The sequence below is a fragment of the Equus przewalskii genome, chromosome 32 (assembly GCF_037783145.1).
Source record: "Equus przewalskii isolate Varuska chromosome 32, EquPr2, whole genome shotgun sequence".
Classification (NCBI taxonomy): domain Eukaryota; kingdom Metazoa; phylum Chordata; class Mammalia; order Perissodactyla; family Equidae; genus Equus; species Equus przewalskii.
In genome coordinates this window covers 23,435,395-23,454,698 of record NC_091862.1, presented here as the reverse complement: position 1 = coordinate 23,454,698, position 19,304 = coordinate 23,435,395, and the positions used below count along the sequence as shown (strand labels likewise).

Here is a 19,304-nt window from a genome sequence, read left to right as displayed (position 1 = left end):
AGAGATTATATCTAAGCTTGTTAGCTAAGCAGAACTTAATAAATGAAAAAAAGTATGCTTTATTAACATTTTAACCTTTCTTTTTTTCCAGAAGGTTGTAGCTTGCTGTTTATGGTAATGGTAATTTCCAAAAACTAATGATCAGTACAGTAACCAATGGGAAAATAGAATTTCATGCCTAACATTCCATCGGCCTGACAATGTCTATTAAATATGAGCTTTTATTCCAGAATCAACTTGTGGTAGAAAACTCAATAGATTTTCCAAAGGTCTATTACTAAGTAAATTTTCCTATGAAAATAAGTCATTTCAGAACAGAACGGACTACATTTAACATTAAAATGTCCTGTCATTTGTTTCACATATTAAGTATCCTCACCTCAATAAAATCAATAGATGTTTCAACAATTTCAGAATTGGGCTTTTTTATTTTCCTCAAGTATTCTAAGCATGCTTGGGGAATATACCTTAATTAAGACGTTTTCAGCAGGTTTTCTTTTCTTCTAAACGTGGTTAACCTCGTCGTTCCTTTTCAGAAAGAAGTGCTTTATTTAGCAGCAGTTCTTTTTATTTTATAGCATCATTCTTTTTCTTAGGACAATTTTATTGAACATATTCAGTTTTATGACCTCCATGGATAGACAGTTCCCTAGCGGGCTCTTTAATTATAGGAGCAAGCATTTGCCTGTGTTATGATTCACGTTTAGAAACTGGCTAATGTCCGTCACTTTTCACAAAGAACAGGCAGTGCCTTCTCCACCAGTTTTATTTATTTTACTGCTGACTGCTCTTTCCTGAGGAGTGGTACAGTATAACTCAATGAATAGTCTAAGTACAAACAAATCACATTTATTTAACAAGCATTTATTAAGCACTTCCATTTATTAGCCACTGTGGATGTAGAGATAAGGCACAATTCTTAAGTACCCAACTTTATTGTTATTCTTTTCTAGAAATGTTTGGATTTATACTGACTTTTGTTTTCCTTTCCAAAATTTTGCCCTCTTGGATTCCTGCCCTTCCATTTTCACAGTGTAAAACTCTGATTCACTGTTGGTTCCTTCCTTTCATCCCTAACTAATTATTGCGTACAGCATTTTTAAATTATGAAATTATTTTTTTAAACAACAGAGATAAAATCACTTTATAGAGCACTTTATTCTTTGAAGATGCCCAGACTTTATCCTTCATGAGCCTAAATGTCTTCCAGAAACAATTTTAAATTATCTGTTTATGGAAAAATTGTAAAATTCAATTTAATAACAGCTGCAAAGAGGGAATTGAAAGGAATTATCTTTTTCCCATTATTGCAACTCACCGTGAAGGGTTAATGTTGTCTGCTGTTATTTGGATTATTGTTAAGTAGGATGGGAGATGACTGGCTACACGTCAATCTTGTTTACAACAACTTGGGTAAATAAATAGTGACTCCTTTCAGTAGGATGATTTTGGAAGAACTACAAGAGAAGAAAGATTAACAGCTTTACAGCTCTTCATCAACTGCCCATTTTCAGTGATTACGTTTTTTTTCAAGGAAATTTGGTTCTAAATTTTGCAGTTAATATTAAGTAAATACTTTAAACACCTTTGTGGTATCCACAAAAATCAGTGAACACACATAGTCACATTGTGAAAACAATTCCTTCATGATAAGTATATCATTCTCCAGGAGAGAGAATTTCCTTTTCCTCCTTAACGCTCTTCTAGTTTGTAAATCTGTTGCTCTAGGAAAATGGATGACAACAGTGAGTTTTTAATGCAAATATGCTGAAAATGGAACTGGGTAGAAATAAACAAATTGTGTACATTTTCTATATTTCACATATTTGTTTATATAATTTGGTGTATTTGTAATGTAAAGATTTCACTCATAAATATAACTTCCTTCTAATTCAACTCATCACTTGTATTTATGCCATTTTCCCTAGAGCAGTCTTCAAGTTTAATTTCTCTTGCTATATTGAATCATCATAAAATAGTGCGCTTATTGAATATTTATAAAGCAATGCCAATTTGCTAAACTAAAAGTGCCCAAGAAAGAACAACTGATCATTTAAATATTGAGAAGTAAATGTTACAAATTTCCCATGACAAGATGTCACATATGAGGTTTGTACTTTTTACCGTACAGTGAAACGGATGAAATGTTAAAGAAAATGTTAAGTATCTTCCTCTAAATCATAACTCTCCTGATTTTGTTTTCTTATTTCCACCTCTCAGCCCTTCCGTGGACTGCAGTGGAAATGTAGCTAGCCTGAAACTTCTTTCCCACAGCGCTATCCCCTTATCTCCCTTTGTCTTCCAGAGATAACCGTATCAGTGCCAGAAGCAGCCTAAGGAGCCTTTGACTGCCAACATTGTGTATAATTTGAGAAGCACAGGAACTCCATCCAAGGGTCTCCTCTCTTGCATGTCACAGTGCCTGAGAGTTCCTCAGTCATTTTGAGTTTTAAAGACATTTTAGTTTTCAGAAGTTCCTTACTAAAATATAAGTACCCGAAGGAGTAGAGAAGTCCTGCAAGAGGAGGATGTAAGTTAAGAGCAACGGGAAAGAAGAAGGGGCAGAAAACGTTCAAGATAAAATTCTGCCTCAGTCCTGTCCGAGGCGGGCCTCAACTTCCGCCTCCCCAGGGCTCTTTTTCCATAGTACCCTTGTCTAAGTTTCCAATCAACTCCCTGTCCCTATCTCAACTTCCTTTCATAGCGGAGTTTCCTCTTTTTGCATTTCACTCCTCAATCAAATGTTGGCAGACTAGAGTTCATCGTTCCCACGCTACTGGAACAACTTTCTGTAGAGCCCCTAGCAAAAGTCCAGTGCAGAGTTGAAGGTCTTCTGAACCTTTATCATCCTTGACCTTTCTGGTATACTTGATCTTGCCACACCCTCCATGTAAGGAACATCTATAGTTTCATCCTGTCCTCTTCTCAGATCTACACTAGCTTTAGTGATCTCAGATGCGTTTATCGATTCTGTTGAGATTCCTTGCTAGACCTCTTACAAAAACATGTGCAACTGCCTAAGTATCTTGATGTCGCCCAAGCACCTCAGTTCCCATTACTGGATTTACTACTTAGCCCACCCACCTAAGTTTGCTCTTCCCGCATCTCCCATCTCCTTCTGTGAGATCATTAGTACAGATTTCTCAAACTGGAAACCAGAAGAACATCCTTTCTTCTTCCCTTTCTTTCCCTGTCCTCCAATTAGTCAGTAAATCCTGTACATTCTATCTTCACATGTCTTGTGTCCATCTCTTTCTGTCCATCCTCGTTGAACTCATGGTATCAAGCTTGGATTACTAGTATTCATGCTGCCTGTATCTGTCCTCTTTTAGATGCTTATGGAGCCTCAAAAATGAGTGTTTTCTAATTTAAATCTAATTTTCTCACCAAGTTCTCTTTCATTTGTTCCCATTTCCTTTAAGAAAGAGTTCAAAATATTAGCAGTCATTCATAACACATTCGGTAATTTAGTCAGTAAAGCCTGAGGACGCCCCAACTGTGTGTGTGTGGGATGAGCCGTTGAAATAAAGACACAGATTCCCAGCCCTTGTGGTGCCTACATTCTACAAAGCTCTGCACGAGCTCTGCGTTAATTACATATCTGATCATTCCTACCAGTTTTCTACAATTACCCTACTCTAGTAATGCCATGCCACCTGCGTTCCCAGACTTTTCACTGCCTTCTTCGTATGTGTTTCAGTAATTCTGTCTGCTGGTACTATCCATCTCCAGTCTTTTATCCCCTGATCTGTATAGTGACCCCTCATATTCCTCACAGTTCTTTTTCTTGTAATGGGTTTCCTGTTCACCCTTCTCTCCAAGCTGTTGGTCTCGCCCTCCTCTGGGCCACTGAACACTTCATTTAAAGCATTCAGAGAACTGGGAAGCCCTCTCCCGTTCATGCCTCTCTGGGAGCAGTGACATGGTCGTAAAGCATTGTTCTTGCTTCTGTGTCTCACACACTATAAACAGTGAGTAAACGTTTATGGGATGAACACAGAAAGGCCTGTGAGGAGAGTTTTTGCCAGTTAACATCACACACCTGCCGGAGGGTTGGGTCTCTCCGAGGTAACGTGATTCCTTTTTTGAGCCAGGTGCGTGAGGCAGGCGAGAATGATGAAACCACGACTCCTGAGATGCTCTTAAACTGTTGGGCTGCTTTCTGCTTATGCGTGCCCGTTACCTGATTAGACATCTTTTCTCAGATCGTGTACCTGCTCTGCCTTCATGTACTATTCCCACAGGAAAGTTTGGAAAATACTTTTCAAACATTAGAATGGAATTGCTGTTATAGAAATGTCCTTTTAAATTAAGTGTATGTGTTACGTATGTGTGTGTATGTATATTTGTATTTCTTCTTCTTCTTTATTCGTAGTGCAGCACGTTTTGTGATAAGTTTAGCCCATCTTCCCCAGCCTCAACCTCTTGGTAAAAGTCTGTTAATTGCCAGAGGGAGATTTAGTGCAACAGAGAAAATCCACTACTCCTACTCAAAAATCAGCTTAAAACTTGTTTCCTGCTGAGGATGAATCAGCAAAAGCATGAAATAAAAAGACACAGAGACCGACTCGAAGTCCCGGAAATAGATTTTGGAATTGCAAATAGTGTATGTTAGTGCCTATGAACCGAAAATATGCATTTTTTGAGTATTAATATTATCCAAGTTCACTTTGGAACTTATCTTTGATGTTTTACATTATTTCATTTGTATGAATTTCCACCAGAGCCTTATAATTTATTATGCAAAAAGGCCTTGAACTTTTTACATGAACTTTAAGGGACAATAGCACTTCTTTTCCTTTCATATGTGGATGAGACCAATAAATTGAGTTAAAGATTTTGAGGGAAATTTCAATACTTTGACTTTACTTTTATGGAAGTTAAGACACAACGACTTTGAGACCTTCTTGACGTTGGAGTATTGCTGGTGGACGCATCTAGGGCTGCTCCTCCAACACCAACCACATGATTCATGATTTTTTTCTGGGTAATATCATTAAATGATAAGTCAAATTTGAATTCTTTCTCGGTGTTGATCCAGGTTCCTACCTGATCCCGCTCCCGGCAGCAGAACTGGCCAGCTGTGCAGACCTGGGGACCCTCTGCAGAGGTAGGGAGCAGTGTCATCCTCTGGAGTCTCTGTTCTGCTTGCTCTTGTAGATAATGTCATTGTCACTGTTTTTATTTTTATTTTAATTTTCACTTGAGAAGGCAGAAACCAGCAAAACAGAAGAATTTCTGGATGTGTTTTAGCTGTGTGGGTGCACAGTACATGCTCTTGGAGAAAGAATGCATTCACATACTGGATAACCACATTTCCATCAAGCACTGAGTTTTTTTAATATGATGACTATATGCTATTAAACAAGGGTTGATTTTATTTTTTCCCCTCTATTTCTTCTCAAGAATATTGCAAAAGTCCAGTATAAATATAGTCATATAATATTTTGAAAAAGTGTTTATGTCTAAAAAACAAGGGAAAAAGTTAAGTTGAATATTAAATTTAAGACAAGGCCATGAGGCAATTTATATGTGCAACATAACTTAAATATTAGGATAAAAATAGTTATACTAAACTAATATTAATGTAATTTTATTATTAATGCATAATGACTATACTATGGTCAGTATTATCATTATATATTATGTACTAAATAGTTGCATGTTAGATAATATATATTTAAAGTAACATAAGTTTTAATAATATAAATATTTTGCTTTAATTTTATCATTGCTTCTCCTAATTACCCCTGATCCATTTTCATCCATTTATTCTCTTAAATACCTCTGTATGAAGTAGCATGTTCTATGTACCACATTAAGAATCATGATCATCCCTCTTGTAAAAGCCGGATCTCTTATTAAGACGATCGTAGAATGAAAGTGATGGGGTTAGAAGTGAGATTAAATACATGGAAACCTTCTCTCTCTTCTGTGGTGCCGCTGTGGGAGTAGAGTAGGCAGAGAGGAGGGGTGTATTTCATTATTATTTTTGTTTCCTTTCTGAGACATTATTTTTTTGTGTTGTTATCGACAAATACTCTCTGAAAATAAAGTCAGTAAGTAGTTTCTTTCCATGAACTCAGTGTAGTTTTAAAATAGTTATATGAAATAGGAAAAACTTTAATTTTGCTTAGTTCAAGATCTGAAGGTTTTTAAAAGAATTTTTTAATTTTTTTCTTTTAATCTGAGATGTCTATAGTACTGATTCCTAGGGTCAAAGGACCACATGCCCAGCTTTTTCCCCCCAATGTCCTCAATCACCAAAAAGCATTTTCATGTTCTTTGATGCATTTTGCATTTAGATAAATATAACTGATTATTCATAATTTTTAAAAAATAAAGACTTCAAAAAGAATCCCATTCTTAAGTATTATATATTACTTTGGACTGAAAAATTATTTTAGTTAAGGAAGCATATTTTGAGTCAGGAATTCAAATCAGGGCATTGAGTCAATTGAATACAGATGCTCCTCACCTTACGATGGGTAAACCATCGTAAATTGAAAATATCACAAGTGGAAAATGCATTAATATACTTCACATACCAGACGTCCTAGCTTAGCCCAGCCCACCTTCAATGTGCTCGGAACTCTTATGTTAGTTCCAGTGGGCGAAGTCATCTCACACAAAGTCAAGTATATAATCAAGTCCTGAATATCTCAAGTGATTCATTGAATACTGTACTGAAAGTGAAAAACAGAATGGTTGTGTGAGTACTCATCCAAAAAACGCTGGCGACACAGTGCAGTGTAGCGTCTCAGTTCTCTCCCCTCCCGATCGCACGGCTGACGGGAGCTGAGCGGGCTGCTGCTGCCCAGAGGCGTGAGGGAGTACCGTGCTGCGTATCAGCAGCCCAGGAAAAGATCAAAATTCAAAATTTGAAGTACAGTTTCCACTGACTGCGTATTGCTTTTGCAGCATCGTAAAGTCAAAAACTCCTAAGTCGAACCATCCTATGTTGGGAACCGTCTCTATTTTCTAAAAATACTTAAGGTAATTCTCTGCATAATCACTGAAATCTTTTACATTTAGATAATTAAAAAAATTGAGATGCCTAACAAATGGTCATTGTACATATGAAAGTACATCTAATACAAATGTCCTCCTAAGGTAAACTAAAGGAAAATTATGTGTATAGTTATTTTACTGCTTATATAGTTCCTCCAGAATTTCTTAGAAAGGTATTATCAAAGCATTTTATAAGGGTTTAATCTTTGAGAGTTTCGTAGTATCTGAAGCATAGTTATGACATAATGCCTTGAAAATGTCTCCGCTGTAAGGCTTGCCCTTATCAAATTGGTTTTATCCGTAAGTGTTTAGTAAAGTTGTTGGGATCTAGAAATGATTGATTTAGTCTATACATTTTATTCTCTTTTGTTTTTCTTTACATTTGTCTTCTCAAGGAGAAATTCCTTTTCCCCTGAGATTTCATCTCTCTAGTCTCAGTGTTTCAGGAAGACCGCCTTAGTTTAGATATTTTTCAAGCTGATAGGTGCTGTAGAGATTGACTTCTCTAAGCTTTTCTTTTTGCAAACTTAGGAAACTGAGCCCTAGAAGGGTTTAGTAATCCACTGTGTGGTCATCGGCCTGTTAATGGCAGACTAGGTCTAGAGTCTAAATGTTCGTTCTCCAGTCCCTTTGCGCCAGCTCCACACTTTTGTGCAATATGGCACCAAAGGTCATGGGAACTGATTCTTAATGTGCCATAGAAAGCATTACTTCATTTTATGCATTATAACCTTAGAGTCTTGTGTTTAGTGGCAAGAAATGGTTTCCATTTCTCCTCTGTATATTTTTATGCATTAATTATAGATTGCTCATCCATATTAACTGTCATATGCTCCTTGCAAAATTACATCTTTCTCATCTTTATTACCAGCTACTGTAAACTCTCCTTGTACTACACCACCCACTGTCACCACTAACATGCCTGTTACTAATAGAATCGGTAAACAAAGCAATGGTAAGAAATCGTTACCTTTTATATTCGTACTATGTCTAACGTGATAAAAAATTGTATTCTAAGGGTGGGAATACCTAGTGTTCCAATAAAATTTCTGTTATTAGAATCGTTTGGTACATTTGGACATTTGCAAGACTAGTAAAATAAGTAAATATCACTTGAGTTCCCCATTCTAAAGACCAGTGGAATGAGTCCCTTTCCAGGACTCTTCTGCGCTTTTAGCTAAAATTTCTTTCAATAGAAGCTTTATGAGAAAGGCATTTAATTAAAAGGAATTAATTTGCATTATACTAGAGATCTGAGAAAAAAATTATTCGTGGTATTTTGTCAGATTATTCTCTTCAGGAAAGTAGGTTTTAAAGGCTCTGTAATTTCAAAAAACTGAAGAATTTTAGTAATTTAATTTCTCACTAACGCCAAGTTTATGTTCAAACATTTGTAACATTTAAATCAATTTATATGGTAATACTTTGCCCTCTGTTTTTATTTGTTGAAGAATAATGGTAAGAATGTGATTGTGTATCTGCTTAATCATAAATCAATTTCTAACCAACCAAAATTCAAGTAATTGCCAGTACTTCTTGCATTTTTTCTCTATGTGTGGTTTTCTGTTTATATTATTTGTAATTTGCAAATATAGCTGTTATATAAGATAAGAAATAGACAGAGGCATTGCCTATGAATTGAGTTATTATTGAATCTGCTACGTATATGGACCACGTACCATAGCCTTTAGGTAATTCAGAGTAAGTGATTTCAGTTTCTTCTAAAAAGGAGAAATCCCCATCAGGTGACCACACCATTGCCTCCAATTTGAGATATTAGAAACAAAATAATTTTCTCAACCCCAATCATTTAACTTGTGAAGCCAAGACATCTGTAATATATCACCAGGGACCAAAACCTAGAGAAAAGAAACCCACATAGTTCATTTTTTCTTTTGGCTTTGAGGGTTACATCAACTTCCTCTGTCAGGACATTTAAATTGGAAGTATGGAATATTTTACATGAAATGCAGATATAAATTTCATTAGGGTTATAAAGACATCAATTCAGGGAAGTGTTTATGGTTATTCTGGTTATTCTACACCAAGGAGATTTATGATGGAGCAAAAATTCCAGCACCCCCAAGAAAGCAACAGCAGCTAAAGTTTCCAGTGCATATTTCACATGGACTTCAGCCAGTAGATGGGAATATTATAATTCTAACTAAGTATTTTGCTCTTTGTATGAACATACAAAGAGCCTCTGTGGCATTCTCCCCCCAGGACCGGCACATCCTCTGCTGCCCAAGAACATTTATGTGATGCTTCAGAGAGCTTGACTTGTGGAGTGGAGCTGTATTCACTCAGTCATGTCGTTTCTGACATTCTCGAAGAGAGCCTTGTTTAGTCCGTCTCTCTCTGCGTCACGACCTTCACTGGAGTTTCAACAAAGCCAGCAAATGTTAGAATCAGTTAAAACGGGTTGATTTGACCAACACTAAAGGAAAAGAAATCTAATTCAGATGATTCTTGGTGAAAGTGTAAAAATATTCAAAAGTCATCATGTGGCAGAAATAGTCTCAAAATTGTGCACTCAGATTTGTATACTATCTGAAAAATTTTTGCCACATCCTTGAGCCACCTATTTATTTAATAGTATTTTCCTAAAATGACACTTTTTTTACATAAACATTTGTATTTATAGGGTAAAATTGATATCACTATTGAAAAATGAAACCAGTACTACTTGTTTTAAAATAGAAGTGAAAATAAACATAATGAAAACAATGTCATTGAATTCTCCCTGTATCCTTTTGCTTTCTCACGCCTCAGCACCAGAAGCCTTCATTGTCTTTTTAAAAACGGAGAGTAACAAAGTGTCAGAGACAGGCTATAATCTGTTTAAGATTTTCCCTATGATACGGTCAAATTTGCAATAATGGCAAAGGGAACTGCTTGTTTGCCCTGTGAATGAATGAGACGTCGTGTCGTGCCCCGGACTGCATAAGATCGTTCACATACTGTCAACAGTTTCAGATACGGTTTGCTGCTTCCTTGGGAAACTGATAGTCAGCATCCTCAGCCTCCTCATCTGGTGTGTTAGAGAATCCCATTTTGTTCAGTGGGGGAAAGACAGGACAGCTATCAAATCTGTTGTCCCCTTATCCAGGCCTTCAAACTCGGCACTGGCAGCGTTTTACTGAGCCCATCAGTAATGATGTGCCAGAGTGGGTAGAGGGGAAGAATGGAGGCTGACAGGCAGGCATAGCTCTTCAATATATCAATAAAACTTTTTTTCCTAGCTTTTGTGAAATGGTCCTCTATCTCTGGGTAAAGTTGTTTTTTGCTGTTTTCAAAAGGACTTTTATCTGACTGACACCTCAGATTAGATACTAAGAATATCTTATCTTTTAAGCTACTTTTGACAAACAGATATTTCAGGATATAATGAATAATCTAGGTATTTCCGCAACTAACCTCCGTGCCTTTTCCATTACATTCCCAAGAAAAGCTCTTGGACTAATTGTTATTTCCATTCTAAATCATGTCTTCCATCTTGAAACATCACTGAATGTTACTGAATATTAAACTTCTGTGAGGTCAGCACAGGCAACCCAAGTAAGGAACTAACTGTTAGCCCTTATTATTGTTCTAAAAACCTAGTTTACAAGGACAAATTGTGACTCTGCTGCTAGTTTCTCACATGCATTTAGCTACTCAAATAAAAACCTCACTCTTGGGGTATTTGTATGGTTCCAACAATCAATCTAGCTTTATATGCCAGGCATCTTAAAGAAATTGTGTGTGTAAGATGAGCAGGACTTGGGGCTGGCCCAGTTGTGCAGTGGTTAAGTTCGCACGTTCTGCTTCTGCGGCCCAGGGTTCACCAGTTGGGATCCTGGGTGTGGACATGGCACCACTTGGCACGCCATGCTGTGGTAGGCGTCCCACATATAAAGTAGAGAAAGATGGGCATGGATGTTAGCTCAGGGCCAGTCTTCCTCAGCAAAGAAGAGGAGGATTGGCAGCAGTTAGCTCAGGGTCATCTTCCTCAAAAAAAGAAAAAAATAATAAAGATGAGCAGGACTTCAGTCACATTACAAGTGCCACTGTCGTATTATAATTGTCTCATCACCAGTTCAAAGAAATAATCTTGAATCTAAAATAACATTTGGTGTATATTTTAATATCTATCTTTTCAAATATACATTTTAAAGTCCACCTTTTCAAACCTATATTTCATACCCTTGAATATAGTGTTATTTCTGTAGCTTCCAAGAAATTCTGAAAAGAGTGTTCAGAAGATGAAAAAAGGAAAGATTAATTGGAGAAAAACCTACACAGAGGAATACTGTTTTGATCCCACGTCTGTAATGGCAAGCAATAATTTCTACTTTGAAGTTCTGGATGGCTAGAAGAATTATCTCACTGGAAAACGGATATATTTTTACGTCCTTTTTTTCCCAAGTAATATCTGCCATGAATTCTTTTGGCTTGGATGCCATTTTTACAACAATACATACATCTTTTGAAGTTTCTGGAACATGTGAAGATTTGTGAATAGCTTTTCTACTGAGACACCGTGGGAGTTGTTACATCTATAGGAGAGATGACCTGACTGCCAGGAGGACATGGAAAAGCCTGCATCAGTCTCTGAATTGAACATCTTCTGCAAGGGCAACGCTTAAGCCAGTTATTTTGCTACAATCCAAAGCCTTCTCGCCAGTGCTTCAGAACATTTTATCTTGCTTTGATAGTTCACTCTTAGACATTTCTCATGATTACCTTTGACTAGCTTATTCAAAAATTTTAAATAAATATAACAAGTAGATCCCGCTGGTAGTTTTTGGCTAATATGTTAATGCCTCAGTCCGAGGCTGCTGAAAAGAGACTACTTGACAGAGATCCATAGCCCGAGAGCATCCATAACTCGAGGTGCTAGGTCATTTGACTTATTCACATGTTTCATTTGCTATAAGCAATGTGACTCTAGAGAAAGCACTATATTATGATTTGATTTAGGCTGTCTCGGTTATTGGATGTCTTCGCAGTTATAAAAAACAGTGAATTGAAAAAAAAGTGAGGCAGGGAATCTTTAAAACACAAAGAAAAATATCTTAAATGTTTGGATGCTTCCATAAAATTTCAGAAATGTCAGTGATTAAAAATACGCATTTTTAGTGCTTTGCATTATTTTCCTGAGAGGGAAAGAATATTGCTTTTCCAACAATCACATGCTTTAGCTCTCCATCTAGTGGTAGTTTTTCAGTTGCTCTGCTGGCACCAGTGAACATGCACAGTGTTCCTAGGATGCCGAAATAGATGGAGAAGCTTGGAGCCCTGCCACTGGCATTTCCTCTCCATCATTCAGAATGTCCATGATCTGATGAGATCTACAGTGCAAAAAGGGTTTTATTTAATCTGAATTATCGTTTGTTTTAAATAGACTCCTCTAAATATGTTTTTATTCAGAATATTTTTAAAGGAATATAAAATTAGGATCATTAAAATACCTGCAGAGTTTTAGAAGCTGCAATAACCCAATATGCATAAATTAAACTCACTGTCCATGGACTTGTACCGATTTCACACATTTGTATTCCTACACCCAGGAGTGGTGATCTTTCTCAGCGTGAGACTCAGACCCCTACACTGGAAAAGCATTGCTGCGGTGGTGGGATCGCCATTTGCACTTGGTAGATGTGAAGGATTCCCAAAGGCGTACTTTTGTACTTTTTTCTACTGCCTCCCCCAAAGCTTCATGAAATCCGTTCCTAGCGTTATTTTAAATTATAGGTTTCTACATTTTCTGTGCATATTCCACTCAAGACTTACCAAACCCTAAGTGCAAAGAAAGGTGACTGACAACAATGGAGATTCAAAAATTTCTTTCTGTCTATAACCTGCCATATTCTGTTTATTTATTTATTTTGAGGAAGATTAGCCCTGAGCTAACATCTGCTGCCAATCCTCCTCTTTTTGCTGAGCAGGACTGGCCCTGAGCTAGCATCTGTGCCCATCTTCCTCAACTTTATATGTGGGACACCTGCCACAGCATGGCTTGCCAAGCAGTGCCGTATCCGCACCTGGGATCCGAACTGGCAAACCCCAGGCCTCCAAATCAGAACGTGCAAACTTAACCGCTGAGCCACTGGGCAGGCACACCCGCGATATTTTAGAAGGGTCCTTTTCTCATTAGCTACCTTTAGTAAGGTGCCCTGGTTGGTGAGTTCGATAGTCATTAAAAATACATAGAGAGAGGCCGGCCCAGTGGCGCAGTGGTTAAGTGCGCACGTTCTGCTTTGGCGGCCTGGGGTTTGCCAGTTCAGATCCTGGGTGCGGACATGGCACCGCTTGGCAAAAGCCATGCTGTGGTTGGCGTCCCACATATAAGGTGGAGGAAGATGGGCACAGATGTTAGCTCAGGGCAAGGCTTCCTCAGCAAAAAAGAGGATGGCAGGCAGTAGTTAGCTCAGGGCTAATCTTTCTCAAAAAAAAAAAAAAATAGGGATATATGAAAATCTATCCATATATTATATATATCAGATTACTTTAAAGATTGCCTTCAAAAGGAAAAAGCAAAGGCTTGTTCTGACATAAACTTTTCTTTTTAAAGCAAGTTAGTACAATGAAAATTTTATCTGCAAAACGTCTTTTTTTCCCCCTCTACTTTGGTACAAATGACTACATTTATGGAATTTTGATGAAAAATCTGATGAAATACAAGCCAATAACTTAGTAGAAGTGAATGCTTTCTTGGAGATGGGAGAGAGAGATGGGGCAGTAAATCCATGTCTGCCTGTTCGTTTTCGGATTAACTCCTGCCCATCATCTCACTCAAGTTTTAAGATCCCAAACTCTTTATTGTTCTTTATAATGTACAAAAAAAGATAATCTTCTTACAAGAAATCAAACTGTACATCAAAAAATCACCACTTTACTGACAGTAGATATCAGAAATCTATAGAATTAAAAAATACGAAGAAACGTGTGCAGGTGATAATTTAGGAGCAATGAATTATCTATAAGAGTAAACTAATTGATAGCTTTTTGTAAGAAATTCAAAGGTCAATGAGCTTAAAGTAAAAATATCTCAGAAATTTTCCGTATCAGTGTAGAAGGTGTTTCTTTTAAATTGTATGAAATTATGTGATCGTAAATTTAAATGGATAATTATATGACTGTAAAATATAATTAATGGACTAAATCTATTTCCAATGGACAGATGGAATTGCCTATAGAATTTCCATAGTGATTCAAAACGTACTTCGTCACCCAGAGGTCAAAGTACAGAGCAAGGTGGCAGAATGGGTAAGTGAACTTGTAAAATTTCTTTTTTGATTTTAAACCTTTAACCTCTGGAAATCTGGAAAAGACTCGACTGTCTGGGTAACTGAATCCACGGGTCAAACTGAAACATAGATGCTGTTAATTATAAATGTGTGAACAGATACCGTTGTGTGCTGCATAGCAGCGTTTCTGTCAACAGCAGACTGCGTGTGCCATCGTCCCATGAGATTAGTACCGTGGAGCCTCAGTGTGTAGTGGGCTGCACTGTCTGGGTTTGTGTCGGTACGCTCTATGGTGTTCGCACAATGACGAACGAAGTCACCTAACAACGCGTTTCTCAGAACGTGTCCCTGTTGTTAAGTGACACATGACTGGACGTAAGTGAGGTGTTGCCCTTGGGCACAGAAAGAGAGGTGCGTCTAAAAGGAGGACAAGAAACTGAGCCTCACAGACTATTAATGTCTAAATAAGAAAAGTGCCACCCAAGTGGGAATGTGTTTTGGTAGGTATCTTTATTTACTATTATATCCTTATATTTTCAGCACTGTTTTTAAAAATACATTTTTTAAATTTGTTTGAGTACTTGATTCAAAAACCAAAAGTGTAAAAAGATGTATCATGAAAATCTTCCACTCATCCTTGTACCTCATCTGCCCCGAGACCAACCCATCTGCTTAGAAATCACTGTTAGTTTTTCTTGGGTTTTTCTAGAATTTCTTTGTGGACATAAAAGAAAATAACACTATAGATTCTTATTTGTTCTCCTTTTTACACTAAAAGTAGCATATTTTACACCCCATTCTTTTTGTTATTGCCAGATTTGCGGCATTCACACAGAGACCTTCCTTAATCCTTTTTTGTTTAAACACTGCATAGTATTCTATTACAAGGCTGTCTAGTCATTTTTTTAACAAGTCTTCTGTTGAGGGATATTTAGGTTATCACCTATTTACACAGTATTCTATTGATGAAAATTTTGATAATTTCCAATTAAAAAAGAAAACTTTACCATTTTTTCTTCTTTTCCTTACATATATAATCTGTGGATTTTTTTTTTGCTTTCTTCTTCATAACAATCTCAAAAATTTAATTTTCCGCAGGTTTCTATCTTTTCTATTATTTTGTTTCTCTTTGTACACTACAGTATATTGTGGGACTTTGTACTCCTTTTTATATATACTACTGCTATAGTGCAAGCAATTTTTTGTAAATAAAGTCACTTGGGTCTACATTGTGGAGTAAGGAGAATGGGTTTGTCATGTGGCAGCTGACTAATAAATGTGTTCTTGGTGGCAGGCAAAGTTAAACTGCGTTGAGAGGTGGTGGTGACGATACTTCATATATGTATGTAATATGTTTGAAGAATGATAGGGCAACAGTGTTATTTTTAAAGGCAACGTCATTTAAAACAAGTTGACCACAGGAAACAATAGTATATAATTAACAACTCTATTACAAAATTGGAGGGGAAAAATGAAATTCTCTAATAGAAGTCAAAGAAAATGCTGCTTTTGACTTTCTGGAATGACACGTGAACATTAGTAACTAATTCAAACACTAGCAGATGTGTTTAATTTCTAAATGCAGAGCAGGCTTTACAGAAGGAGTGTATTCTTACATCTCATTTTCTTTCCAGCATTGTTCTCTTTGTTTTTTTAAACTCAGAAGAATATTTTAAAAAGACAGATTCTTTATTTTCATTCTCAAATAAACCACTTTTAATGTTATGAATCTTGAAAAATGGAGCATCTGTGCTTTAGACAAGCATAATTTTTCATTTATATTTATTTTCATGCATGGTTTTCAACATAGCTTCCTTCTCATCTGAAACTAAACTTTACTGGACACTTTAAGATGCAAGATACCCAAAGCAGATACTTGCTAAGAGAGAAAATATAAGCAATGTCCCTCATTCATCTTATTACTATTTACAATTTAAAAATAATAACACTTTTGGCAGAATTTCCTAGAATTTGCATTCAATTTTAGGAATGCTTCCAAGGAAGACTAAATGTGTATATGAAACAAGGCCTAAAAACCCTTTGAAATTACATATAAATAAGAAAATTTTGTATCAGTAAGAAATCCTGTTTTGTGAATTGGATGGTGCATCGTGGAAGGTTTTATTTATATTGAGAGGAATCCACTGCTTCATTAAAAAGTCTGGTGCTGAGGGGCGAGCCCTGGGGCCTAGTAGTTAAGTTCCGTGCACTCCACTTCAGTGGCCCAGGTTCGGTTCCCAGGCGCGGACCTACACCACTCATCAGTGGCTGTGCTGTGGTAGTGACCCACATACAAAAGAGGGAGGACTGGCACAGATGTTAGCTCAGGGTGAATCTTCCTCGAGTAAAAAAAGAGTGGAAGATTGGCAATGGATGTTAGCTCAGGGTGAATCTTCCTCACCAAAAAAAAAGGGAAGATTGGCAACAGATATTAGCTCATGGTGAATCTTCCTCTCCAAAAAAAAAAGCAAAATGGAAGATTGGCAACAGATGTTAGCTCAAGGTGAATCTTCCTCACCAAAAAAAAAAGGAAAATTGGCAATAGATGTTAACTCGGGGTGAATCTTCCTGACCAAAAAAAAAAAAAAAAAATAGTGTGATGCCAAGACCCATAACAAATGTTAAATAACCACATAATAATTAACATAGTTTCCAATAGTGTTGAACTTATTTTTTGGGTTTTTTTTAAAGGTTTATATTGTTAATTTACAATTTTTCCTACTACTAATATTCTTATGAGACGGTAATTACTAGAAAAACATGTTCTTGCACCTCTTTGTGTGTTGAATGAAGAATATGGAAGGCGTTCAGTGTGCTAATCTTCCCTGTGTACCCTCTTACAGCTAAGTTTTCAGTGTTATGGCTAACTGGGAGGCCCGTTATACTAGGAGCTAGAGAGGAAAGTACAGTATTTCCAGACAGGCAGACATGGGTTCCATTCTGGCATCTATTACTTCTTGGTTGGGTGACCTTGGGCAAGCTGTTTCATCTGTGTGAAGCTCAGTTTCTTCACATATAAGACGGCGGGGGCAGATAATACCTACCTCATTAGTTTTTGTGAGATTGAAAGGAATAGCATTTGTGGAGCTCTTGGCATGCAGTGACCCAGTAGCTGTTATCTTTACCTTTCCTTCGCTCCTCTGGCTCTCCAGGGTTTTCCCAGGGTCTTATTCCAATAACAACTTATCTTTTGGGAGGGAAGAAACTTGATTCAGATTTTTAAAAAAATGTATTAACAAGACTCACCCTTTTCCATTGTTTTTTCAGCTCAATTCAACCTTCCAAAATTGGAACTACACTGTTTATGTGGTTAATATCAGGTAAGTCACAGAATGAATTATTTGAGAAGTAAAAAGTAGTGTCTAATTTAATACTACTCTCTCTCTCTCTGGTTATACCTACATATACATACACACAAGTACACACATACACATGTGCACCATATTTTTAATCTTTCTGAAACAACTCTATATTATGTCATTTCTTTGCACAAAAAGCTTCAATGCAGCAGCAGTGGTTTAAAAAATTTTTGATTGTGGATACCAGTCAATTTTTTAAAATTTAGCATGTACTTCCAAAATATGTTTGTTATTTTGAATAAATTGGATAGATATGTGTGTGTGTGTGTGTGTGTTACTTAACCAGTATAAGTTATGATGTATCACAAATTTCAAGAGGATAATTAAAAATAAATAAAAGTTCTCTTAGTTTCTTCACGTGCCCCAGTGAATCATCTAGGGCACCCCTTGGGCTGCATGCTCCCCAGTTTGGAGACCATTTTCCTACAAGACGAGCCATCTACAGTCTGATGGCAACCTAGCTTTTCAAAATTATCACTCACTATTCTTCTATTTAAATACTCCACTAAATCCCTAGCAAATAATATCTTCTATATATCCTCCTCTGCACCTTGTTTTCACAGTTTTATACTTAAATAAATTTTCTAAAGTGTGTTTCATGAACACTAAACATATATCCTGTGAACCCAAGAGATGTAATAACTTAACACAGAAAGGGGGATCAAGTGGTCTGACGAGTCAGGAAGTACGTTGTTAAAGAAACTGTAGCAAATGTCTATACCTCAGAGCCTCTCGGACTCTAATGCATTGACACGCGTAGTGAACCTGGAACGCAGAGCGAGGCACCCAGCTGCGGGGCTTGTTTGACTGTTGAGCGTTTGGTCGCAGGCGCAGGAAGGAACTAGATCCTCAGAACACTCGTTTGGAAGTGCTGGCTTAGAATGTCCATTCTGCCTCTTTCTGTCACCTCCTCAAATTTTGTTGTTGATGATGCAGCAGACGCGGTTGATAATGAATCTATGTATTTGTATTTGTAGTTTTCACCTGAGCACGGGAGAGGACAAGATTAAAGTCAAGAGAAGCCTTGTGATTGATCAAAGGTAACGCTGACAAAATCTTACAGACAGGGGAGCACCCTTTCTCATGCTCTCTGTTTTGACTATCTGGTAGAGAAATGAAATAATGAGCTAGGAGAGAAATGTTTTAGTCAGGTAGCACATTGAAATTATTTCTTTAGCACTAGTGCACACTATTTTTTTCCTTGTGGTTAAAACTGTACTGTAGCAGATTGGGTAGAAATGTACATCTGATGAAAAATAATTCAGAAGTAGAACATTTAAAACGGATGAGTTATTGTTTTTAGTATTTCGAGTTTATGAAAACCCATTACCTGTTATTTGAAATATCAAAAAGACCTTCAAAGAAAAAGTTAAAAAGCTGTAGCTTTGTTTTAAGTAAGGTACTTATGTACTATAGTATTTAATAATATGGGTAATAGGTGCCAAAATATTTTCAGCATTCAAAGCCACCAGCTAATTTTCTGAAGTCTCCATTTTAAAATTTAGATCAAGATCATGACTTAAGCAGACAGATACTTTAATGGATATGTGCACCATATATAATGAGTTGGCATATAAAGGCTAGCTGTTCAGAGTGCTGTATAATGAAAAACAACCAAACTCCTAAATGAAATAAATTTACTTGTGTTCCAGTAGTGTATTGCATTTCCTTAGAATGAAGAATAAGATTAGTGGAAAAGCAA

The 19,304-nt window shown here is 36.8% G+C and overlaps 1 protein-coding gene across 12 annotated transcripts in view; it reads left to right on the top strand.

The window, feature by feature from the left end:
* The window catches only part of ADGRG6 (adhesion G protein-coupled receptor G6), a 133,273-nt gene that overhangs the window by 68,802 nt on the left and 45,167 nt on the right, over positions 1–19,304 (top strand). For 6 of the 12 annotated variants that reach the window (XM_070603257.1, XM_070603264.1, XM_070603265.1 and 3 more), the window contains exons 5-9: positions 5,042–5,110; positions 7,883–7,966; positions 14,177–14,262; positions 17,511–17,563; positions 18,580–18,642. In XM_070603257.1, coding sequence (XP_070459358.1) covers positions 5,042–5,110; positions 7,883–7,966; positions 14,177–14,262; positions 17,511–17,563; positions 18,580–18,642 — 355 coding nt within the window. The remainder of the gene's footprint in view (positions 1–5,041; positions 5,111–7,882; positions 7,967–14,176; positions 14,263–17,510; positions 17,564–18,579; positions 18,643–19,304) is intronic. The other 6 variants (XM_070603260.1, XM_070603267.1, XM_070603268.1 and 3 more) reach the window with 1 other exon arrangement.